Genomic DNA, 27,488 nt, shown 5'->3' with positions numbered 1-27,488 from the left:
TTATGTGCTTTAATTTAATTTCCTCTTAAAGTTCAGAAAAAAACATTAGAGTTTGTAGGGCTTATTTTTTAAATTAAAAAAAAAGCTGATGTTGAAAACTTTCCTCACAATTTTACAACGTCATTGAAGGTGTATAATTTACTTATCATGTTTTTTTATACGAAATTGAAAAAAAATGCTTATCGAAGCAATTATAACTGATTTATTTCCCCAAGCAAATCATTACATTTTTCTTTGCTTATCCACTGTCGGTGTATTCTGCAATAGTTCTACCTAATTTTATGTCTTGGCGAAGCACTACGAAATAATGCAAAATCATGTGTTTTTGGTTTGATAATTTAATCGCTAATATTTCAGATGCTTTAATTAAATACTGCGAGTAGAATACGCCTTGTCCTTTGAAATAAGTCTTCATATGAGCACAGAAAAAAATAAAGTGTCAGGCCTATAAAAACTGTTTTAAAGGTAAAAATTTCTTACTTACGAACGGTTCGATGATAACCCAACACAGTGGCTATTCAACACATATTTAAAAAGTGATATAAAGTCATTAATAACGATGAAAAAAAAAATTAAACCTAACCTAACCTAACCTACAACCTTTTTAAAAAAGTTTAAAAGTTTTTGTTTCATCACTTTCCATGACTTTATATAACTTTTTAAAGATGTGATGAATTATCCGGTCACCGTACAAGATAATGCAAGGTTGTCCAGTGTCTTTTCTGTTAGAGTTTATACATTGTGTTTCAGTCTTTTGACTATTATTCCGCCATCCCAATTCTAATCAAGTTATTATACAGAAAGGTAAAGCTACCCGGAGACGAGCAAGATCAATAATTGACAATTATTATCAATAGTTACGTCATTGATGCGATACATTGCTAATTGATCCTTTAAATAGTCAATTGAAGCGATTGACCTTTGTGATATCCCATTGACGGGAGAACGATAGATATTTCGATTGAGCGCACAGTCAAACAAATAATGCATTTTAAATTGAAGACCTCTATAAAAAGATGCAATATTACAAATATATAAAGAAACTGTATTAAAAAAACTTAAATTTAACTCATCCTTAAGGCATAATTTTAACATCCAAATTCCTCTATTTTCAACTCAACAAATGCACAATAATTACATTTACAAAGGCATAAGATATTTTAATAGTCTTCCCGAAGAAGTGAAAAAAATACCAGATTTTATTTTATTAAAAAAAAAGGTCAAATTTATCTTTAAAAAAATTAATATCACCTTTCAAATGTTATAACTTCAATTCATGTTACAACCAAAATTAACGTCACAATCCTCTTTTAAGTTTATATTTATTGTACTGTATTTATGTTAATTACTGATATAAACATGAAATAATTGTGAAATAACTCCTACGCCAAGCTCAAGAGCTAGCACTCTTCATTGGAGTAGAAATTCAATAACATATGTTTTTCACTACTACCTATTATTACCTAATTTTATGTACAATGTAACAATGTTATAAGTTAAACAATAAAAAATAAAAAAATACCTTTTCTTTTATCAATATAAGTATTTAAAAATATACAAATTTTTTGTTGGTTTGACATCAACAGATGAGCCATATCTCGATTGGGTAGAAACGACATTTATTTCGTATATTAACTGCTTTCAAATCATCCAATTTTGATTGCCACGCATATACAGTTTATACAATGCATTGTCATCGACGAAGAATTTATATGCTGAGTTTCAGCTCTATCGGATGTTGGAAAATGGGTTAATTTCCACTTCATTCAAACATTCATCGAAGAAAACATGAGTGAAATTGAAAGAGATGTATTTAAAAAGCAACGAAAGAAATATTGAGGGGACCAACTTTTATTTAGATATATTTCGAAGGGCTCATCTGTTTTTATTCGTCTAACCAACGCAATTAATATTTTATAGACCATCTTGGAATTTCATTAAAATCTCAACGACCATTTGCGGAGTGGAAAAAAATACGTATTAAAATTCTTCTGTGACTTTCTCATCAAACAAATAATGGGGAGAGATGTGAAAAAATATTCACCATTTTCTTTTTCACGCCTTGAAGGCTTTTACGTATTGCATGAATCATTACATACAGGAAGTTGTTCAGAAGTATAATAATAAGTGTATAGTACATTATACACGGTGTCCGGAAACTCGTAGTACAAGCGGGAAACTGGAGAATCTACACCACATGGGGAACCCAAAAAAACATAAAGTTTTTTGATTTGAGCATTTTCAAAAAAAAAAAAAAAACCAAAAAAAAATATTTTTCGGCTATTTTAGGGTTAAAGTTTTTTCTGGTGTTTAGGGTTGAATAACAGATGTTTTAACCCTGCAGAGCAGAAATATTTTATGATTACACCGGGTTAAATGAAGGGTGATTTCAAAATAATGCTTCAAATCCGAGTTTCTTCATTTGTTTTACTTTCAAATAGTTTTAATTAGTTGGGTACTTTGATCTTCAGTAATAATTTATAAGAATTTGATTAAAAAAAAAAAAAAAAATCAACTTCAAACTCGATTTACTCGATAACGAAAGCTCAAAAAAAAAAAAAATATACTACAAAATCGACTCCAAATGTGATTCACCAGTTTCCCGCTTGTACTACGAGTTTCCGGACACCCTGTATAATAAACTGAGTATGAGTTATACTATAAGCAGGTACAATAAAAGTTATCATAGAGAGTTCTGTTGTGCAAAGGAGATCAATGATACTTGTATATAATAACAAGAATACAAAATAAGTACTCATTGTACTATGAAGGTAGGTAACGGAACAATGTGAAGTAACTTTGTTGATACAGGGTTTTCCAATAAGAGGTGTTATTTTGATATTCAATCGTAAAAGATCAATGGTTTCGTTGCTTGTGTGGCACTCAGCGCCGTCTTGTTGAAAGTAAACGTTGTCCAGATCAATACCATCCAATTCCGGCCATAAAAATCATAAATCATCTCTCGATAGCGCAATCCATTCACCGTAACTGTTGCTCCAGCCTCATTTTCGAAAAAGTAAGGTACAATGACTCCGCCGGGCCATAAACCGCACCAAACAGTCACACGTTGAGGATAGAGAGGCTTTTCAACAATAACTTTTGGGTTTTCCGAGCCCCAGATGCGACAATTTTGCTTGTTGACGAAGCCACCGAGGTGGAAATGGGCCTCATCGCTCAAGATGATTTGCATTTGATTCACTCAAGTGAATTTTAATAATTTCAATGCATCGTTGAAGCGTGTATCGTTCCATTTTTATGGCGTAGTTTCTGCTTGTCAAATGTCAAAAAATGACAGCTTCAAAAGTAACATCTACCGAAATAGCGGGCTATTCAAAATAACACATCTTATTGGAAAACCCATTTATAAAAATAAACATGAACATTTTGTAGAAAAGCATGTTTGTATTTAGCAAATCTTTATTACGGCCAGATTGGGTGTATTACATGACATAATCTATCTATATAAATAAAGTGTAAACGCTTTGAAATTTTGTCACAACGTTGCATTCGAATACGCATGTGTTTTTATATATATTATATAGATGTCACCTGTGACAAGTAAAAACATGTTTTTTTTAAAAACAGCGCCACCTGTTGGACGTGAAAACAACATGCGCTATTGTTATTCTATCTGCACAGACAGACTGGGCCACATCAACGTCTGGCGGGGTACAGCTAGTGTAATATAATAATATTCGATTACATTTGAAGTAAAAATGAGTTGGGGGTGCCCGAGTGGAACATGGAAGAAGTGTATAAAATATTTTCCATGCTTATACCGCGAAACTTTCGGGGTGATTATTCATAATAATAATAATAAAATCCTAATAAAAAATATAAATTTTTCCAGTGTAATCGTAGCTTTACTTTTGGGAGGAATGAGCGTGCAAAAGGTCAACCTCACATTTCAAATCAAAATAACATCTGACCGAGTAAATAATAATTTATTCAATTATTTTATGTATATAAATTACAAACAATACAAAACAAAATGAACCTTTGTCTGTCCAACTGGGACAGACTGGGATTCCCGTTTCAGGACAGCCAAATTGTGTATTTAGTACATGATATTCTTACAATGAAATGGCGATGCTGTCAAAACAAATTTTGAGAACATTGTTGATTGCATTCGAAGTGACAGGATGGTTTCTTTATCCTTGAAAGAATCGCAAAGATGTAATTTATTACCAGGGTTAATTTGGATAACATTAGTAATTGCATTCAGAACAGATGAATGTTAAAGGTGTGTTTATATGGTAAGCACCAAATTATATTTTTCTAGGAAATGAATTAGTAACTTCCCGAGGGATTACTCTAGAAACTTCTGATATTTTATTTATACGTTCATCAGAAATAATTAAAATAGACCCCACGGAGAGATCAATTTTGTAGGCCTGCTAGGGCAAAGTGATCCATAGGACCCTCCATTACCGCGGGCTCTATTCCTGAATCGAGGGCGCTCGTAATCGCCGTCGAAAGTACGTACGTTGGTCGTCGTTGCTATTCCCGAAATTGGTCGAAGGTACATACTTCGACGCCAAACGTCAAAAGTCATTCCACACAACAACTACTGGGTATAACCAGTAGAAACAGGGCAGCGAGTGGTAGGTTGTTGGCGTTTCTATGGAATTGGCTGTCAAAATCTAGTCTAGCTGTCAATTTTTGTTTTACCGCGCGGATTCCGCAAATGTAAAAGTGGGTGAAAATTTCCCACTTACTAAGTCTTTATCGGAGCTTACAAGCTCAATTAAGAGTTGCTTTTGGCAATTTGTAATATGTCCCGCAGCCATTTCTGTTTTGAATAACGAATAACTGTTGTCTGTTTGACAGTCACACCATAGAAATCCCAAAAACATCAGGAACATAGACAATATTCACAGGGGTGCCAATATAATCATCTCTTCTACCAACTTCGACCGTTCGACGCTCAAGAATACGTAAAATTGAAACATTCGAAAAAGTTAGTCGCGACGACTACTAGTTTTTCACTCGAAGACGGCGCATACGAAAACGATTGATCGTTTAACTCCAGAATCGCAGGCGTAAGTGAAAGTGTTACTCACTCAGGTCGTGCGCCGAATTTTGTTTTTACACGACTTCATCACTTATGTCGTTAAGATTTCCACTTTATTTTAGAGATTTGCTAGAAAAAACTCAACTGCAGTTCTGTCAAATACACCAGAACCGCGCGTCGCATATTTCGTACATGGTTTCTTCACTTACGTCGTTAATAATATATTTTAGGGTATTGTCTTTTCGGCTCGTAGTAAGCGTTAAAAGTTGGTTTGAAAGGAAGATATGTAAATACGAATGTTAGAGATAGCTCGCTAATATTAAAAACTATAATAATTAAGCGAAAAAGGTGAAAATATTTAATAAAACACGACTCGTTTGAAACAGAGCAAAAATCTCACAACAAATGTTTTAGTTGCATGTTTTTACAGGCATTTTTTCACGCCTATAACATATTCTTTCTATCGAGGGAATTTCATATAATTTATTTATTTTTAAACTTAAAAACTTAAAGAGTTAGCGAGAAATTTGTCGTAAATAGGTTTCTACCTATTTACGACATGGGTGTGCAGGGGCTTAATAGTCCTTCCTTCTCTCTCTATCATGTCGTCTCTTTCAAACTAAACATCAGTCGCACGGAAAGGCTTTTTAGAACAAAAATGACAAAGCAAGAAATATGTTTCCCCGAGCACTTACCCAGATAAAATTTAATTTCGACGTAAGTGAATAAGACCTCGCGCAGGCAAAGCAATTATCAGAGGTTAAAAATCACGACTTCAATTCATTTGGAATATTTGGAGAATATTGCCGAGCTTTCAGGACAGTAACTCACTTAGAGTTTAGTTAAGGGTTGGAAAGGTTGCCTCATATCAGGACCAGGGGAAAACAATCCTCGGGAAGGAGTCCACAAACTTTTCGAAAATTATATATTGACCGTTTCATTTCTTAAAGATGTTCAGAATCCGGAGAAATCGTGTGTATTTCCGCTTCTTAATAAAATTCAAATAAATGGAATATTTCTGAACGAATTGAAAAAATAATAAATGTTTTTGAAAGATGATTAAATATGTCTTCAAATTTTATATTATCACAAATATACTTAGAATATTTGAAATATTAAAATATTGGAATCAAACATAAAAGTTTTAAAAAACACTTAGGACGGGTTGTTTCGGAGAATTTGAACAATTCATCAAATTTCAACGTTCATTTACGGGTTCTGTGAAAGTCCTATTCAAATTCTGTTATTATATCATTATAGGCTAGTTGCTTGACAAAACTGAAATAAAAACAGAACTTGAAAAAATCTTTCACAGAACCTGAAAATGAACGTTGAAATTTGATGAATTGTTCAAATTCTCCGACACAACCCGTCCTTAATGTTTTTTCGTCTAAACACTGAACTAAAATTATTGAGAAAAATGTATTAATAAATATTACTGCCAACTAAATTTTTATCATTTCATATGAAAATAATTGATAAAAATTCACAAATTTTTGTAAATTTTTCTCATATTACGGTCGGTACCTCTGGTTTCATAGAGTAGTACATTTTAACCATTCTATGGTTATCTTCTGTATTTCTAAAGCTTGGTATTTTCACATTCTTACGCCGTTTAGTTCATATTTCTAACTAAGACGGTAAGGGAGATACGACGAGACAGCTGTTTCGAAAAGGTTATATATATATGACTGTCTATCCTATGAATTTATTGCTACCAGTGGAGTCCCACAAGGTTCACACCTGGGACCTTTATTATTTATCCTATTCTTTTTATTATTTAATATAATGGAGGGAGATGCGAAAATATTATTCCGACTTCTTCGTAAAATATACGTTCTTTACTGATAGTTCGGAATGAAATTTGTCTAATCATTCGTTATAAGCCTCTAATCCCATTTTCAACAGGAAAACGAATAATATGAGCAGATTTTAAATAATTTAACAATCTTTCATATCAATAAGTTTTCTCCGTGTTCAAGTTAAGATTATCGATTAGTAGCTCGCTTTAAAATTGATCAAATTAATTCCAAAAGATTTTTTTGCGATATCATATGTGTTGCATTACCACCGTTGGCATCCTCTGCACGTGTGGACAATGGGGGAGGGTGGGTGGGCAATGGCCCAGGGCTGAAACATTGTACTCCGCGGGTGGGCGGACAGCTTGTAAACCACTGTCGCTCAACTGAGCTATGTTTCTGGTACTCTAGACTCAACACAGACTCAGCCTAAAGCGACAGCCACCAACAAACAATAACGTATACTATTCCTCCAAGCAGTATGTATTATAGGCAGTACACAGGACGCCATATGAAAAGTAATCACACTTCAGGATCAGTGTTGCCAACTCAACTACTTCAAAATATGCTAGAGTGATGGGAAAAATATGCCAGAAATATGCTAAATTCCTTTAAAAAATGCCAAAAAAAGCTAACATAAATTTAACTTAGAAATAAAATATCAATATCTTCATCTTCTTCTTCTTCATTAACAGCAGCTGATGTGGAAGGCTGAGAGACGGAGTCGTAACTTTCTTTGGTCCCAATCCTCAGCACAGGTTCTCCTAGTGAGGTGTTCACGAAACATACAATATTAATCACATACAGTTTCACCTTCTCAAACCTACCTTACACAAAACATATTATAGTTATAAGTTTGAAATGTATCATGTACAAATATAAATAATTATGTGTACACTGTAAATATTATATAGAAATAAAAAATTTAAAAAAATAAATAAAAAAATGCAGCGTAGTACTTCGTCAGTGTAAGAATAACAGCACTTTCCTGCTCTCTTTAGGCCAAATCTCACGTACAAAATGGCATTCAGGGTTCTCACCGCCAAACGATTTCGGAGTTTTGTTTTGACCAGACTCATTTGGCTAAATACACGTTCAATGTCCGCATTTGAATGCGGCAATGTTAAAATAGACACTGCAAACTGACATAAATCACCGAAGGGGTTATTATTAGCTGCGTCTTTATATTGCATGACTTCATTCCAAAACTCTACAGTGGAAGTCAAGGATTCCCATTTAATGTGAACTATGTTTCTCCATTGAGACACCAGTTTTTCAATCGATATCATTTTTGTTAGTTAATAAATTGGTTTTTATTATTTTCATGTTTTTGTAAAAATAAGCCAAATAAATATGCTATATGCTAAAAGCATAATAGTTATGCTAAACATGGAGTAATTATGCCAAATTTAGCATATAATATGCTAACTTGGCAACACTGTTCAGGATTCAAGATGTGAAACATTCTTCTCAGAGAGTTTTGCTTTAAAGCTTTAAGCTCTCTTGTAAAACGTGATACTTGGTGTAACGGTTCTGGATGTCAATAGAACGAACGATTGATAAAGCCCTATATCAATACGGTATTGACAAAATCCGTCATCTATAGTCTGTTAGCAATATTTACGACTACAGTCAAAATATGATTCGGACAGTCGGTTGACAAAAGCCGCTACTTTTAGCGCAGCTTCCAAGGCGTCGGATAAGTTGTCAATATGAACAAATTTTTGAATAATGTGAATAGGGGGGAACTAACTAAGCTCTTAGAACTGAAATAAATCGTATAAACGATCAATAGAATTAATCCATCGAATATGCGATCATTTGATTTCGTTCTAACTTGGAGAAACAAAAGTTTTCAGTTTTGTAAGTAAAAAATATCTTGACTTGCGAAGCTGTGAGTTTGTGTCTATGCAAATGACTTCTTCAGTCTTAGTTCGCCAATGGACAGGGATTTCGACTTAGCTATTTTTTGTTGTGATACGATTTTTGCCAAAGCAGTTTAATTTAACAATAAAAATTATAACCCCAAATCACAAATACAACGAGAAACCATTATATAGAAAGTATAGATAGAAGAATAACATTACAGGTGACTACAATTCAAAAACATAAAACACACAAACATGTTTACATATGACACATGCATCATACTCCTAGGCATACACATACTCAAAGGCATACGAAAACACACTCATAGGCATATTTATATGTAAGATTAAATGCATAAATCAATAGATACTAATGTATAGGTGCTTAGAGACAATATCGATATTAAAAATCTTCATATACCTACTAACCACCTTTTCAGCATTTTTTTGAGTTCTGTCGCGCATTAGCAATGGCATCGTATTAAATACAGTAGGTACAAGATAAACGAGTGTTCGTTGCTCGTATTAATTTATAATTTTTGTAATGACCATGCCTTCATTTTAACTAAATCTTGTGCTGAGTGTATTATCTAATTTTTCTTTTATGGAATCAGACAATAGGTGTTTTCATACAATTTTAAAGCATAATCCACTTGAACAGGTAATTTATTAACGGACTTATATAATAATTCAGAGGATCTATGAGATTTCACTAAAATATGCTTACTTCTTTGAGTTATTCAAGATTTCGTATGTTTTGATTGGCAGTCTTTCCACGAGACTTTTTAGAGTCTTCCATTGAAATTTAAGGTTGTGTATTACTAAAATTCAGAACCTTGAAACATTACTTCAAATCATGTGTAACTCCGATCAAGGGCGCTAGTAGGTACAACATAAAAATACTTTGCGATATTATATTTTATTGTCCTATATATCCCGTGAAAGGCGAGTAATCAGGTTTGATTTACAGAAGGGCTTGTCAGCTGCAGAAAGGGAGGACTTGACCCTTGTTAGTTATATGTACACAATATATAAGTTATAGCACTTGTAATGGACTTGATTCATTGCAAATGGGACATGAATCCAAATTTATGGACAATACTTCTGTATAGCTTTTGTATTGTATGTGCATTTATATATTATTTTCTCGCGATCGGCCAAAGCCTTATTTTATTTGTGTTTTGTATGTGAATATTTTGGGCTGCTCTCTAATGTCTGGACCAGTCAGGCTATTGCATCATTAACTAGCTGAGGTTCCCGCCGTTGCCCGAGCTTTATTTTGCTTTAAGGGGTTGAAAAGGGGAAAGGGTAGTTTTTATATTGGTTGTTTTTTGAAATCTCACGCGGACTGTGACCTCCCTATTGTTTTAAAAGTCAAGTTTTAAAAATTTAGTCAATCTCGGAATAAAGTTAGTGCAGAGTTTTTCGAAATCAGATGTAGACAGTAATAATTTTCCTCTTATTTTGAACGTCAAGTGAAGTGCAAAATTTCATCAAGAAATATCAAAATTCTGATTTAAGGGGTGGGAAAAGGGGATAGTGTGGTTTTTCGCAATTTCGTCAAGGTGTAAAATATCATCAATCTCGTAATAAAACTGTAGATTTGTATAAAAAACAAATGATTGCCGCTCACCCGCCCGCCACAAACAGACATTATCCTTTTTTATATTAGATATATAGATAAAAATTTTGAGGAAAATTAAGATTGGCAAGCGCCTGGTCTTTTAGTTCTGGTTAAACATGTCTGAAGACATTTAAATTTTTTGTTGATTTATATATATTTTTTTTCAATACAACCAAAAACAGTAGTAAGAGTTATTACATAAATATAGTAAGTGTATATATCAACTATACTAGTAGTGAGAATTATTACATACATATAGTAAGTGTATATATCAACTATACTAGTAGTAAGAATTATTACATAAATATAGTAAGTGTATATTTCAACTATACTAGTAGTGACAAAGCTTCTCTTTTAAATGCACCTTCATTGAGGCTAAATATGTCGATATCCTAATTGATTCTGCACGCCAGCAAGATTGCTCTCCCCACCGGCATGTCCATAAGAAAGTTAGTCCTGCAGATTGGGAGATGGAATAGTCTATGCTGTCGGTGACACAGATAATCATCGGGAACATAGGAATGAATGTTCTCTATGATAACAGAGTTTTCAAACCATCCACGAATCGGTCGTAGAAATATGTCCATAGATGGTTCATTCCAAGCAAACCCAAAAGAAAGTCGGTAGGATGTAGAGCAGAGGTTCCCAAACTTTTTTGCCCCGTAGACCACTTGCCAAAATTTTTTCTCCGTATACCCCCTGCCTGCCGAATATTGAATTTTCCTAAAACTATTAACGTCCCATGTGACAATATATATATATTTTTTTAAATATTCCCTTCCCTTGCCTGCCCAACAACCGGGTGGCGGTATAGTTACTCTGTGTTTACATTGTGCAGACAGGGGCGCCCTTGTGAGGTATTACACATTACACCAAATGAAAATGGAGCAGGATAAGCAACGGGAATTTCATTCTGTAGCTAGCCCTACAGAATTGCCTCTTAAGTTCTTTGTCAGTGCTTATTCCGGTGAGTTCTTCGTGTCACATGATCTCCGATTCTTCAACGTTCCATTTCCATAGTCAAAATGTCCTCAAACTTAGTTTTGAAGTCTGTGTGAAGTACATCCAAATGTTTAACGTCATTATTAACCTGGACGTTTTTCAAAAACGTTGGGGAACTAGGAAAATTCGCGGCTTCCAATGTGCAATGTTTTGGTTCAATATATTGATTCTGACGAGAAAAGGAACGTAGACTCTATTTATATACCGCAATAAACAACTTTACTATATATAAACATACAAATATCAAATAAGTAATTTCTCAGTCTATTATTAGTATTACGTAAACTGTGTTATTTGTGTTAGGTGCATTGTGTCATTTACGGAACTCCTAAATATTGAGTTGAGGTAAATGGGGGTCCGCTTGTATGTACCCCCATTTGAATCTCGTGGACCCCCAATTTTATTTCTCGCTGACATAGACCCCCAGCAAGCCGATATCGACCCCTGGGGGTCTATATAGACCACTTTGGGAACCTATGATGTAGAGCCTCGGGTAGTAGTCATACTCCCTCATGAAGAGAAATCTTAGAAATCGTTGCAAATATACCATGTATTGATTTTATTTTACATAATTAAATGCCTAAATAGTATAAAACAAAATCGCTATCCGCGTTTGTCTGTTTGTGCGCTTAGTTTTTCTAAGCCACGCAACGGATTTTGATAAAGTTTTAACTATCATTTAGAGAATTTCTCCCGGAAGGTTAACATATATGATACATGCATATTATATTTATAGAAAGTAGAGAAAAGTCGATATTTTATAACTAAGACGTAAAACTATATTTTCGGGCACTACACTATTAAACTAACACTGGCTAAACTTTAAGAGATACATCAAAATAATGTACCACGGGATTGTATATCTTAAAAAGGCCTACAAAAAATTCCTTAATGGTATATGTCCATCTCGTAAGGATTACCCCCAGCAACGCCAGGTACTTGTCAGGTAGTGTGAAATAAAACAGATCAATTAAATACAATTTAGTGCTTCATACCTCGGCGACCTTTTAAAGAAGTGACCGTGCTTGAGAAATATTAAGATTATTTGAGTTTTCTTGGTTCCTTGATAATTAGCATCCTTATGTAATAATGGCTACAATATAAGGTCAGGTTTCGTGCCAGTAAGGTACCCCTACCATCTTACGCTTGGGTCTCTACTGAGATTACGGATTATTTAGGAGATTATTATGCGAAAGAAGATTATAAGTAATGAAATTAAACTAATTGCTATTTGTAATTAGATCCAGTCATTAATTCCTTTATTCATTTTGGTTAGGTTTTCTTTATTGCGTGGACTAGATTTAAGAAAGCAGGGTTCATATTTTAAAAGGTAAGGGTAAGATGAAATCTGAGAATGTTTTGGTAGCAAACTCTCTGAACAGAACTTATCGTTGTATATGTCACTCTGATAAATATTATCAGTTTGATACAGTGGTATTCGTAAGCTACACAAAGTGTCTCCGCAAATCATAAATCAGGTAGAACAAATGACTTTTTAAATACATATGTTTGATTTTTACTTCTGTTTTCTGGAATGAATGAATGCAAATCTTGGAAACGGAAATTAACCCACTTCCCGACATCCAATCGAGCTGAAACTCAGTAGATAACCTCGTTGTCGATGACAATGCATTATATCAACTTTTGGGGGTGATAACATTCACACACGCGAATATATACACATTTTTATGAAATCGGAAGACATTACGGCAGTTTATTTATTTACCTATTTATATATACGCCTAAAAAGGCTTTTACATAGAAGTGAGACATGATGCAGTGTACATAGGAGAATATCTGTATTATACAGGAGATATTGACAGTAAATAGATGTAATCCATTGCAAAGAAGGTACAAAATACACAATTGTAAAATTGTGATTACAAGTATAATGAGAATATATTACGAAATAATAAAAAATAAAAAAAAATATGAAGCAATATTAGTAAAATGTAAGAGTAACATATAGTAGAAAAGGAATTACAACAAAACTATATATGTATAAGAGAAAACATTAAAACTAATTTACCAACGCTACTCTAATTTGTAGGATTCGACAAAGTGTTGGTATAGATTATGCTTAGTTCTATAAATGGAGTCCATAAATAAATCAATAGCACCCCCATACTTGTTGCCCAGATCATGCATCCTATTGGTCAGTGAGTGTGTCTGATAGTTGATCGTGTATGTATTTGAGTATTTATCTTGTATTTCTAGTCGGCGCATGGAATTTAATAGTGTAACGATGGCAGGACTATCAATAAAGTTGTTAATGACTCTGTGTAACACAACCAGGTCTGAAATAATTATCCTGTCAGACAGTGTTATTAGATGCAATTGATTCATAAAACTGACATAATTAATGTGATCAATATGAATTGAGCTTAAAATTTACGCACTTTGAAATTTGTGCTGAACTCTTTCTATATTATTGGAGTGAACTTTATATAAAGGGGACCAAATAGGTGAATAGTTAATATATACTTATTTATACTTTACATATGATTGCATAAAAAACACAGTTAATACACAACAGCTCCATACAATTACAAAAATCAATGCAGAAATAGGATACATTAATTTGCATACATCTAAATAAAGATCCAAAAAAAAACGAGTTTCCAGGTAGGAAGGTTCAAACCTCAGTCAACTTTTATAAGACATTTTAAATTAGATAGTTTTTGATTTACGCATAAAAAACATATCCAAAATGGATGCCTTATTTTATTTTGTGAAGTTCAGGCAAAAATATTAAAATGTTGTCCGATCATTATTTAAAGAACTTAATTTATCACATTGTACCTATAATAAAACCGATTGAAATAAATAGAGATACTTTATTTTTTCTGTGCTTATAAAATTTATTTATTTATGTATATTCTTGAATACACATTTTACAAATGATTACAGTGGTTTATATTGTAGTACAGAGAAAAAAAGTACAGAAAAAAGGTATAAAAAATAAAGAACATCGGTTGATATAGGTAAAACTGTGTGTGGGTGATATTGTATGTTACGTGAACACCTCACTAGGAGAACCTGTGCTGAGGTGTTAACGTATTTGTGATTAAGTGTGACAGGTATTTATGTGTTGTAGTAGAAAGTTTATTTTTTTTTCACAGACATATATTTAAACATGGAAACACACATTTATATGTGAGTGTATGTATTTTTGGATAATTCTTGAAGAACGTGTATAATATTTAATTTTACTTATTATATTTTTGTTATGTTAAAATATGAACCTAAAAAGCCCCAGACAGAGTATTAGTGCGATTTTGTATGAGCGGCATTGAAGCCAAATATAGGGTGAGTGGAAATTGCCAGGCAGCCATATTGTATGACAAAATTTTGAAATGATTTGTATGCAGAGTGGTATATAATAAACTATTTTATTTTTATTTTTGTGTTATGAATTTTTTAGGGTATTTGATGAGACAGGGAACGGAATACGTCAGTAAAAAAATAATTCGGTTTTGGCATTTTCTCAAATAGTTGTTGATTGAAGTACTAGTACATATTGAATTATTTGGCGGGTTGGAAATAAGCCGACGTAGCTCAATGGTACAGAGCACCTGACCGGACATCAGAAGGCGCGGGTTCAATTCCCGTCGGCGGCATTTATTTTTACTCGGGAGATATTTTCAATTTGTATTGATATTACCGGCGACTAATTATTGGTTATAATAATTTATTATCCTTTGAGTTCCGTCCAGATCTTGTTAGGTCCATGTTATAAAATGCTCTGTTTTAGCACTTGCAAACAGTTTTTTACTCAAATTATAATAAACGCCAGGAACACTTTTTTTTATTTATTTTTTTATTATTTTAATATAGATCATAGTTACATTAATACATACATATTTTGCAAAATATAATATTTAGGTTCATAATTGGTCATGTATACCTTATCAGAAAAGAGGAGCTCTTGTGCCTGATAAGGGAGCCACGATTCTTACTTAGATTCTATGTTATAATATTATGTTATGTGTAAAATATAAATATAATATATATATATATATATATATATATATATATATATACATATATTTTTTTTAATATAAGTTTTTTTGGAAAAAAAGTTTGATTTTATTTACTTGTTCTTGTTGGTTCGTAATACAGCGCAATTCGGAAGGGAGATTATTGTAGTTTTTTATGGCTTGGTAAATATAATGGTTTTGCATTATAACACTAACATGCATCATGATTTATGAGTTCTAAAACTGTTTTGAGCACTGGAAAAAAACGTTTCGATAAGTGCATTGGATAAAATGAAAAGTGCTTTGAAGGTGTCCGATGTTTGAACATTTTTTATAAACAAAATGTTAATGTATATTATTTTTGGGTTGTCTATGTAATGCAGCCTAGCCATAAGCTTCTTAATAAGGTTCCGCGAGTCATGTGTATGCAAAGTGTACGTAAATGTGTTCGTAAAAGCATTTGAGGGTTAGACGGTGGAGGTACGACCTTTTCTCAACCAGAGGCAAAAAAAAAACAGTCACTCCACTAAATAGACAATAACAGACTAACATTGCCTTCAATGTGGATTTGAATTGAAACCACAGTCTTAGTACCTGTTGGTTCTGGCCATAAAATAAATAATAGCACAATGTCTCATGTCGTGTTTCGTGATCCAAATATTTGCCTAATCGAGGCTTTAAAATCTACGATCTCAGGCTAGTAAATGGAACATTTGATTCCATTGGCAGCATATGACTCAATAATGGGGGTTTGCTTGACGCTGACACATAAATTATTTCTGATGAACGTATTACTAAAATCTCAAATGTTTCTAGAGGGATACGTTTATCAGAAATAATTCAAATAAACCCCACGGGAAGATCGATTTTCTAGGCCTGCTAGGGCAAAGTCGCCCGTAGGTCCGTCCATTACGCTGGGCCGCGCGCCGAAATTGTTTTTACACGACTTCATCACTTCTGATATTTATTGATAGATTTGATAGGACAGATTCCAGGGCCGCGCGTCGCATATTTTTATGCACGGCTGCTTCACTTACGTCGTTAAGATTCTGGCTTTATTTTAGGGTATTGTCTCGTCTTAAAATTTGTGTAAGGCACTTCTAGCGTTATTCTTGATTCTATGGTTCTATCCCGTTTAGCACGCGTTCTGTCTCTTTTACTTGCCTGACATAGTATATCGCCATTCTATTTGAATTTCATAATGATGAAGAAGTACAGTCTGTATTTGACATTTAAGGTCCGATTGACCAGACTTTTAGATCAAGAAACACGCCCATATCGCATTTCTTGTGTTCTTCTTTATTCTAAGCGAAACGGTGAATTGGCGCAATGCTTCTAAGTATGTCATCAACGATACGATACGAATGTACCACTCCAGGCAGAAGCACTCCTGTCCCGGTGCTACCGGTACACCAGGGGGCATTGATTTGTTAGGACTTTGAACACGTGCTATTAGGATAAGAAGGATGTTGGAGTTAAATCGACCGGTAAACATGCACATAGTAACAAGCCAATATTGGAATTTGGGGTGGGCACTGGTCAGGAACAAAGGAATTGAGCGTTGTTTGTTCCTTACGTTTCTTTTGGCTCTTCTAGTCTCTCTTTATGGTTTTCTTAGCTCTTCGTGGTTTGCCTTGACTCTTCTTGCATCTTATTGTATCTTCTCGTCCCTTCTTGTCCTTTGCTCTTCTTGTCTCACCTTTTATTCTTGAACAGAATAAAATGTTTAAAGACGTATCTGGGGCGTAGGAGTCTAGGGATTATCAGAATCTTTTACACTATGACGTATATTTTCAAGATTGATGAACCTTGCCACTGTCTTATTAATAAATACACATAAAAATATTATTACGGTCGTAACGATAGAAGATTGAGCCATTTACGAACCACACAATGAAAACCACAACTATTACAAAAACACGTTGGTTTAATAAAAATAAAATCTTCAGATCAAATGACTATAGATATTATTAATAGAAAACCACCTGTTGGCATTCCGTACACTAGTACAGGGTTTTCCAATAAGAGGTGTTATTTTGATATTCAATGGTAACAGATCAATGGTTTCGTTGCTTGTGTGGCATGTAGCGCCGTCTTGTAGAAAGTAAACGTTGTTCAAATCAATACAATCCAATTTCGGCCATGAAAAATCATTAATCATCTCTCAATAGCGCAATCCATTCACCGTAATTGTTGCTACAGCCTCATTTTCGAAAAAAGTAAGGTCCAATGACTCCGCCGGACCATAAACCGCACCAAACAGTTACACGTTGAGGATAGAGAGGCTTTTCAATAATAACTTTTGGGTTTTCCGAGCCTCAGATGCGACAATTTTGCTTGTTGACGAAGCCACCGAGGTGGAAATGGGCCTCATCACTCAAGATGATTTGCATTTGATTCACTCAAGTGAATTTTAATAATTTCAATGCGTTGTTGAAGCGTGTATCGTTCCATTTTTATTAATGGCGTAGTTTCTACTTGTCAAATGTCAAAAAATGACAGCTTAAAAAGTAACATCTACCGAAATAGCGGGCTATTCAAAATAACACCTCTTATTGGAAAACCCTATAGATATACTGTATAATTTTTACTATTCGTGTGTAAAAGCCCCTAAAGGGCGTCAATAAATTAATAAGTAATTAATAAATAAATAAAAAAGTGGCACAACCCACGCAGGTTCAAAAAGACTGAAGTTTCTTTTAACGTTATTTGTATTTCATTGCGCATTCAAAATCAAAAAAGCTTTACAGTCCAGCCTAGAACAAAGGTAAATATAGAGACCACGTTTGCAACCCACAAACTACTATGTATAAATAATATCTTGAACTTGAAAATTTCTCATGTAACCCAAGGCCAATTTTTTAAGCTAACCTAAAAGTTTTACTTGGAAAGTTTATACTTTAGAAAATAGTTTGGCACAAAGCCCGGAGACATTTTCACTGTTCTAGAGGGAATAATTTAGAAATACATTTATTTGAAAGTCGGCAGTATTAATTTAATTGTTTTTACGATTTTTTACGATCTGTCGTTCAAAGTTATTTTGGATTTAATGCCGTCTCGACGGTCTGGAACAGATTTTATAAAATCAGACCAGATTAATAATAAAGAAGATTCGTGTTGTCTGTTCACCTAGTTTTTTTACGTATTTTCGTCAATGGGGTCAATGACAAACAAGTAGTACGTTGTATTTGTGGAGGATTTGCAAAATCTTTTGTTCAAAATGTAAATGAGACGAAAAATGAAAATGATTGCTGAAATCAAAAATTTTATTTGTTTATTTTTAATATTATTTAAATATGGAGATTGTCGAGGACTATAGGTTTATACTATTATAGCAGAATTAGCTGCATTGTTGAACATATGGGTTTTCAATGTGTTAGCAAACCCGTTTTACAATTTTTATTTTTATTTTTTTATTTATTTAAGGAGAAAACACAGATACAGACAGTAATTAAAAGATAATTTTGTAAAACAATAACTTGAGAATTCGCCTGCATCCTAACTATTTCTCACTGATTGACACTAATGTTACCCGTATGTGTTTTTTTCACGGATCTGTGATAGTTACGTGAATTTGTGGTTCTTTCACGGATTTTGTGATGGCGGCACGAATCTATTTTTATTCGAATATAGTTATTTCACAGATCTGTGATGGATGCATGAAACTGTGGTTATTTCACAGATTTGTGATAGTTACACCAATCTGTGGTTATTTCACGAACTTGTGATATTTGCACGAATCTGTGCCCATTTCACGGAATTGGGGTAGTTGCACGAATCTTTGACCGTTTAACGCATTTACGGTAGTTGCACGAATCTGTGGCCATTTCAAGAATTTGGAGTAGTTGCAAAAATCTGTTGCCATTTCACGGATTTGGGGTAGTTGCACGAATCTTTGACCGCTTAACACATTTACGGTAGTTGCAGGAATCTGTGGCCATTTCAAGAATTTGGAGTAGTTGCAAAAATCTGTTGCCATTTCACGGATGTGGAGTAGTTGCACAAATCTGTGGCCATTTCACGGATTTGGGGTAGTTGCACGAATCTTTGACCGTTTAACGCATTTACGATAGTTGCATGAATCTGTGGCCACAAATCCGTGAAATGGCCACAGATTCACGGATTTGGGGTAGTTGCACGAATCTTTGACCGTTTAACACATTTACGGTAGTTGCAGGAATCTGTGGCCACAAATCCGTGAAATGGCCACAGATTCACGGATTTGTGGTACTTGCACAAATATGTGGCCATTTCACGGATTTGGGGTAATTGCACGAATCTTTGGCCGTTTAACGCATTTACAGTAGTTGCACGAATCTGTGGCCATTTCAAGAATTTTGAGTAGTTGCACAAATCTGTGGCCATTTCACGAATCTATGGTAAACGCACTGTTCTGTGGTAAATAAATCCGGTGGTTTGTATTACAGAGCACCTGGCGGACCTCGTGGCATCAACACCATTTGCCAGATGTTTGCCCAATGAGATCGCGTCATGAAAAACAGAATTTCTTTTAGGACAGGTTTCTCGCTTTTGGCATAAGTGAGCTTAGATAATATTTTCAAGCGGTAACTGAAGAGTCGATAAGCACATATCCATCGTTTATCCTTTACCTAACTCTCCCAGAGGGCTTGCAGTTAGTACACACACCCCACGTCCCCATACACTATCACATGTCAGTATCATGAGTCAGGCCTCGAGTACAGAGTTACATAGTAAATGGCACCTACGAGTAGCATCCTGCGTGATGAGCTCGCTAACTGGTAGCAATGATCCGTGAAACTCACGCTAATGACTGCCGCACAGTGGGCCAGATTATACCAGACATTATACTAGGACACAGCTCAGTTCGCAGCTCGCAGCACCTAGCGGATAATGCATAATAACCCGCTGTGGGGAATTGCAGATAAGTGCAATGGTAAGACACGTGGGGTCGTCCGGCGACCTCTGTGGGACTACACTCATTTTCAGGCGGTGCTTTGATGTCTAATGGTCCAATAAATATAGTTTGATCTTTGACGGTTTGTGTAATTTTAGAATCACATGTGACTAAAACATGTTCATCATATCAACATGGGTTATCAACTCGAGCGATTTTTGGCTTATTATGGCAAGTTCGTAAAAACGTTTTGAGCGATCGCTTGTCATAATTTGCCAAATTTATAGAACCTACAAATATGGGATAAGCGGCAAAATCTAGGTGGATTCATTGGCTTTAAACTGCAGTAAACAGTTCATTTGCTTCCCTACCAATATTTTCAGGAATGATATTAAGACTATATGGTCGGGCATTTTACCGCCAAATTGGGGGCGAAGCACTGGTGTTTTTTTTTTAAATTTTAGCGCCAAAATTAGACTTTCCGCAAAATATTCATATCTTTTGATCTATTTGATATTTTTCGATGAAACTTTCAGTGTTTTACTTTAAAAAGATGTCTCTATTTATTTACTTAGCAATGTATGTGTAATTCCTTTTTTATGAACAAAATTTTCTACTTTCTTGGGAATCATAGAAAAAACAGTTTTTCACAATCGAAATAACATATCGAAATTTATTCATACAAAATTACAAGATTATTTAGAAATTTTCAATACATATAAAAAAAACTATAACCTAATAGTGCTTCAATGTGTGATAGCGTTCGAAACACTTTCCTTTATGCAGGGGCACATTGCAAAACTTGCACATGTACCGCGTTTCACTGCGTAGTTTGTGAGTGGAACATACGCGACAGCGATTTTATTTATTTAATTTTTTTGTTGTGTTTCAAACTCATTGTATTGACAGGTAGATAGATCGGGTACCGCCGACAATAGAAAACACATGACCCCGCACCCATTTAGAACCCCTTGTTTACAAGTTTCCCGCTCCTTACCGCTTTGCGCAACAAAACGAGTAAACTCGTCTCCCGCGTCCTACTGTAAAAAGGCGTATGACGAGTTTTCTCGTTTCCCGCAAAGAATGTGTTAATCAAATAATATGAAAAATGCATATATTTACACCGAATCGCTAGAATATTAAATATAAATATATATAGGCACACACTCCTTGCTTCTACCACATTCAAGTATTAAATCTCTTACTACTGTTACCTATTAGTTGTCTGCAACGGGCAAAAAGCAATTTGTTTGCGTACACTCCTTGCTTCATCCACATTAAACACCAAAACATACATTATTCTTTTTGTACATCAGTTTACACAAATATTTTTTACCTATTAGTTACCTGCAACCGGCAAAAAGATAGTTACATAACTTTAACCTCCGTGGTTGAAGGCTAAGTCTCTCGTATAGCAATCCGTACTAATTTGGTTTTCTATTTTTTTTTTCAGAAATGTGTTCCCGCCAAATTTGATGCAGGCAACAATCTACCAGTACAGAACGATCTTAACGAAACCCGAAAACATATCTGGTAAATATATATATTGTTATTTTAATTAAGAGGTTAGGGGTAGTCAGTGGGATAATTTATTTTATGAAACAAATAATGGAAAGTTGTTTTAATGATATAATACTTAATAGAAAGCTACAAGCCAAAAATGTGTATATTCTTGGTATACATTATATTGTAGGTAATAGGCATTGAAATCGCTTGACAAACGGAGTCTAGAAACGTTCGATTTCAAGCACAAAACTGGTTTTTATTTATTTTGTAAATAATTTTATAAGAAAGCAAAAAGGTAATCAAGTGAAACTGTCACAGATAATCTTAGCTGTAATACTGTTTTTTTTAAAGTTTTTTACTAAAAAAAAAATATTTTTAGTAGTTTACATATTTTTAACTGAGTAATTTATTTTTTATTTGTATTCTACACAAGCGAAACGATAGGAAAACCTTCAATTTATCTAAATCATATTTTTTGGTATTCATAATGTAAACTAATAATAATAATAATAAGCCTTTTATTCTGAACTTCTGTTAGGTATATTAATATTAGAAATGTTTCGTTTGTTATAATATATCCCGAAGCTCAGTTTGCCTCTTGGCATAGGCCTCCTCTAACAATTTCCATTGGGACCTGTCACGCGCAATGCGTATAACGAATAATATAACGAATTAGTTTACATTATGTAAATTAAGTAATAAGATTAATCAAAATAGTGATTTGGCAGCTTCGCCTTAACTCAAAACACCATTTTTGTATTTAGGCCCCTGTGATTCTAAAGCCCCCGAGTTTTATTCAGAGATTGATGAAATTTTGCACACTTGATCTTCAAAACAGTAGGAAGGTCATTATCTACATGAGATTTCGAAAAACAACCCCCCATACCATTTTACCACCCATTACAAAGCAACATGTTGATACTTCTCAGTGAAATTTTGCCTACTTGACGTTCAAAATAAGTGGAAAATTATCATCTTTATCTGATTTCGAAAAACTTTGTGTAAACTCCAGGGACTTGAGCTGGTATTTTAATAAAGATCATTACATATTATTATTATAACCTCTCCACTGAACTGTATAATGTATTTATTATTTATGTCTATACCACCAGCAATAAAGAAAATGGACAATATTAAAAAGAAGTTAATAAAATTTTTGGAAAAGTAATCAAAAGGCAATTAAAACACTTCGAAGGAGAGTACAATTTTGAAAAGTAAATTCCATCCTAGTCTAATACTAAAGGCAGATTAATTTTGTAATCTTGCACATAGCCGTTTTTGCAAGCGCAACGAAGATAAGTACCAACATTTGTGTAATGAGTTATCTTGTTCCAGCCCCACTGACTGACTACAAGATCGGCAATGTATACGCTGATGGCACCAACGTGTTGGGCCTGGTCACCTTCTCCGTGGTGTTCGGCATCACCATCGGCAAGATGCGCTCCGCCGCCAAGCCCATGCAAGAGTTCTTCGTCTCGCTTGCCGAAGCCATGATGATCATCACCAACTGGGTTATCTGGTGAGTCCATTACTTCTTAACAGCAGTTTGGGAGGCAGGTATGGTTGCCGCCACCACGGGAACCATTTATTGGATAACAACACCGTTTAGTGATTTAGTAGGGGTGCCTGAGTTCATGGAGTGAGGGTTATCCAGTTCTTTGGGGTCTTTCTCCCTGCCCACCAGCTATGAGCCAGATCGGGAGAGGCTGGTTGAGGGAGACCCTTTGACTTCTCCAGCTTCACTCTCTCGATCCATCGCCTCGCATTGCTGTGTGAGGTCTGGGTTAATACGTCCATTACTCCTGGACACTCTGAACCACAGATTCCTACCCACCACTCCTACATTTTTCCTTCCCAAACCTTCCTCTAGGTCCTTACCTTAAAAACACCCTCCAAACAGCACCCTCCTCAGAACCTCCTGTGTGAAGTTCATTTAAAAAAACTAACTCTTTAATCTAATCTATTTTCTTCAGTATGCTCTTCAGCTCTTTATGTGTCCAGTTTATTTCGAATCCTTGTATCTTTCAGCTCTTTTGAATTATCAGTTAATTTGTTTATAGTTACCTTATCAACTACCCTTTATTTATTATTTATTATTATTTTTTTTTTTTTTTTTTTTTTTTTTTTTTTTTTTTTTTTATTTACGCCCTAATGGGCTTTTACATGAAAATATACATTTACATTGATTACAATAATTGAACATAAGAAGATAAATGGAGTTAATTGTAAGAAAGCAACACATATAATAAAATTTTGTGCAAATTAGCAAAACACTAATAAGATGGATTCAATATAAAATATACCCAAGCATGAAATAGTAAGTAAAAGAAAGTTCAACATAAAAAGTAAGTAAGTGGGTGTGTTTAAACCCAGTATTAATTGTGTGTTTAACAAATCGATAAACCAATATAAATTAGAGTGTAACTTACTCGTGAGGTAAAGAACATTATAACAGAGATTTAAAAAAAAAATAACAAAATAAGAGTTGCACCTGTAAAAAGCAAAAACTAATAGAATTTAGCAATATCGACATGAATAAGAAATAATAAGATCTGAGATGGAACATAGTGTTATGTATAAAAAGTAGTTAGTAGGTATATGCATACAATTATAAGTGTATAGTAGAGCAAATAAAAAACAAACAAATATGGATATAATTTACTTGAAAGGTTTCGAATGGGAGAAGATGTAATAAAATTATTAAAGCTATAAAAGTTAATTATTAGCCGATAGAATCGAAATAAGTTGCCTTTTAAAGCTCACAAAATTGTCAAAACCAAATATATCTATAAGTTCACAGTATTTATTCGCAAGGTTGTGAATTCTAGGAATTGGTGAAAAAATAGAATAATTAGTGTTGAGGTTCTTGTTAAATTTAAAAGTATCTTTACTGCGAGTTTGCCTAGCAGGAACATTAATGCAAATAAGTTCCAACAAATTAGGGCTGTCAATTAAAGATTTAATAATTTTGAATAAAAATAGCAAATCAATTAACACTCTTCTATCAGATAATTTAAGAAGTTTAGTTTCAGCAAGCAAGTTATTGTAATTTATAAATTCGATTGGAATTTTCATTTTAAAATTAATGTACCGAAGGAATTTATTTTGTACCTTTTCTAATGATTGAGAATGGACCTTGTAGTACGGTGACCATACGGTGGAATTGTATTCTAATTTGCTTCGTACTAACGAGCAATACAGATGTTTTAATGTTGACATACTTTTAAAATTTGCTCCCATTCTCAAAATAAAACCTAGTATTCTCATCGCATCGCTTGTTATTTCATCGATGTGTTCGTTAAACTGTAGACTCTCGTGGAATATAACACCAAGATCACGAATCTGTGATACACGAAGAAGATTAGCACCATTCATAAAATAGGAAAAATTAAGTGGATTTTTGCCTTTGTAAAAACTGATAATCTGGCATTTACCTAAATTTAGTTGCAAATCATTGACAGAACACCACGCACATAGTTTATTAAGGTTCAACTGCAAAATTGCGCGATCGTCATCGTCTTTGATTATTCTGTATATCTTCAGATCGTCGGCAAATAACAGGACTTTAACATTAGTAAAAATATTAACAATATCATTGATAAACAAACAAAATAATATTGGGCCCAAGTGAGATCCCTGTGGTACTCCGCTCGAGGCAGCAAATGTATAAGAAGTAAACGAATCAATCTTGACTGCTAAGTACCTTCCTAATAGATAACTCTTAAACCATTCCAACATACTCCCTCTTATTCCCAACAATTTTAGTTTACGTAATAATATTTTGTGGTTTACTTTATCAAATGCCTTACTGAAGTCAGTATATATGGAATCAGTTTGATGTGATGCATTAAGGGCATTAACAATATCATTCGTGTACAATATCAAATTGGTAAGAGTAGATCTACCTTTAATGAATCCATGTTGAAGGGGAGAGATGGTTCGATTGATTCGGGATATCAACTTATCTAGTACTAGGCTTTCAAAAAGTTTGGGTAAAGTAGACATTATACATATTGGCCTATAATTTGTTACTTCGCTCTTATTACCTTTTTTGAAAATGGGCGTTAAAAGACTAAACTTCCAAAGGTCCGGGAATACACCTGATGAGAGTGACTTTGTAAATAACTTATGAATAGGATATGACAATGTATGCATACAATTTACTAAAAACCTGGGCGGAACATTATCAGGTCCTGCGGATTTTCGGGAATCAAGACTCTTCAGCTTAGATATAATATCGTCTATGGTTACATTACAGTCAGATATATCAAGAGTTTCAACCAAATCAAAGCACGAAATATTGCTGTCTTCACTTGCATTAATGTAAACGCCGCTAAAAAAATCAGCAAAAAGATTAACAGTTTCCTGAAGATTTTGGGATAATTTAGAATCGAATGACACACTACTAGGTATGTAAGTACCATTTTCTTTTTGGGATTTAACATATTTCCAAAAGAAATTTGAGTCGTCCATGATAGAGCCTTCGACATCACTAATGTAATTTTTGTAACATTTTGCGGAGAGCTTATTGCACTCTGCCCTCAATTTTTGAAACGCAGTATAATCGATGGCCAGGCGACTTTGTTTGAATCTCTTATGAGATAATTTTTTGAGGTAAATTAAGTCTATCAGGTCTTTTGAGAACCATTTAGGGTATAGAGTTTCTCTGTAAGTCGTTAAAGGAACAAATTGTTCAATTGCAGAATTAACGATGAAGTAAAATTTTTTAAGGTGTACATTAATATCATCGTCGCTATCAAAGAATGACCAGTCAGTCTGTTTAAGGAAATTTGAAATTTTAACATAGTCAGCTTTTTTGAAATTTCGAGTTTCTACTACCTTTTTTACGATAGGAATTGGTTTAAGATTAGACATGCATATTTCTAGTGGTGGATGGTAAACATCGACAGGTAATAGAATTTCGGTACTTCTCACAACACAGATGTCAGACACATTTGACAGTGCCAAATCCAACGTACGACCTCCTATATTATGAACATTATTACACTGTGTTAGACCTAAGAACAGTGCCATATCTCTAATAACACGAATATTAACATTAGAACAAGAATTGACAGAATTCATATTACACCAATCATAATGTGGCAGATTGTAATCACCAACTAGAAGTAGTTTAGTATTAGGATATTTAGCACAAATTGATTCAACCTCGTCGCAGTGATTGCTGTAGCTTTGGACATCAGAATTCGGAGGTAAGTATGCACATCCCACTATTATTTTACCTCTAGAAGTGTTCACATTGACAAATAGTTGCTCGATGGATGTGTTTTTTGTGGATATTTTTGAAGAACTGAGATTTTTTGAGATAGCAATGGCTACACCACCTCCTCTCGTTTTGGCACTTGTTTTAGAATTCCTATCCATACGGTAGATGTTGAAATTAGGGAAGCCTAATTCGGCAGAATTGATTCCTGAGTCGAGCCATGTTTCGGTTAAAATGAAGATATCACTGCTGATAGTTGCCGCCGAAGTCAGCAACATGGGAAGTTTAGTGCGGATCCCTCTCACATTTTGGTAGTAGCATTTTATTTTTTGTTGTTTCAGTTTTTTGGCGCACATTCAATAATTTTAGGTACAGAGTTCACATATTTGATAGTTATATTGGTTTCACCGTTGTTCTTCCTCGTCTCGAGTTGTTGGCGTAAATCTAGAAGTTGAGTCCTCTGCAATGGTGTTTGGTCGTTACTGGCCTTTATACCGTTTTTCAGTTTTGCGTTCCTGGTCAAAACCTCACGAGCCGAGACAGAGTCATTGAATTCGACCTTAATCGGTCTAATTTTGTTGGACTTTTTTACTCC

The 27,488-nt window shown here is 34.1% G+C and overlaps 1 protein-coding gene across 1 annotated transcript in view; it reads left to right on the top strand.

Annotated features, from left to right (window-relative positions):
- The window catches only part of Eaat1 (Excitatory amino acid transporter 1), a 144,119-nt gene that overhangs the window by 104,177 nt on the left and 12,454 nt on the right, over positions 1–27,488 (top strand). Inside the window, exons 3-4 of the mRNA XM_089639017.1 lie at positions 21,617–21,696; positions 23,005–23,188. Of these exons, the coding sequence (XP_089495143.1) occupies positions 21,617–21,696; positions 23,005–23,188 (264 nt within the window). The remainder of the gene's footprint in view (positions 1–21,616; positions 21,697–23,004; positions 23,189–27,488) is intronic.

Source organism: Hesperophylax consimilis, chromosome 13 (genome assembly GCF_061612785.1).
Source record: "Hesperophylax consimilis isolate HC1 chromosome 13, BYU_Hcon_1.0, whole genome shotgun sequence".
NCBI lineage: Eukaryota > Metazoa > Arthropoda > Insecta > Trichoptera > Limnephilidae > Hesperophylax > Hesperophylax consimilis.
The sequence above is the reverse complement of the archived record's forward strand: the minus strand, read 5'-3'. Positions and strand labels throughout refer to the sequence as shown.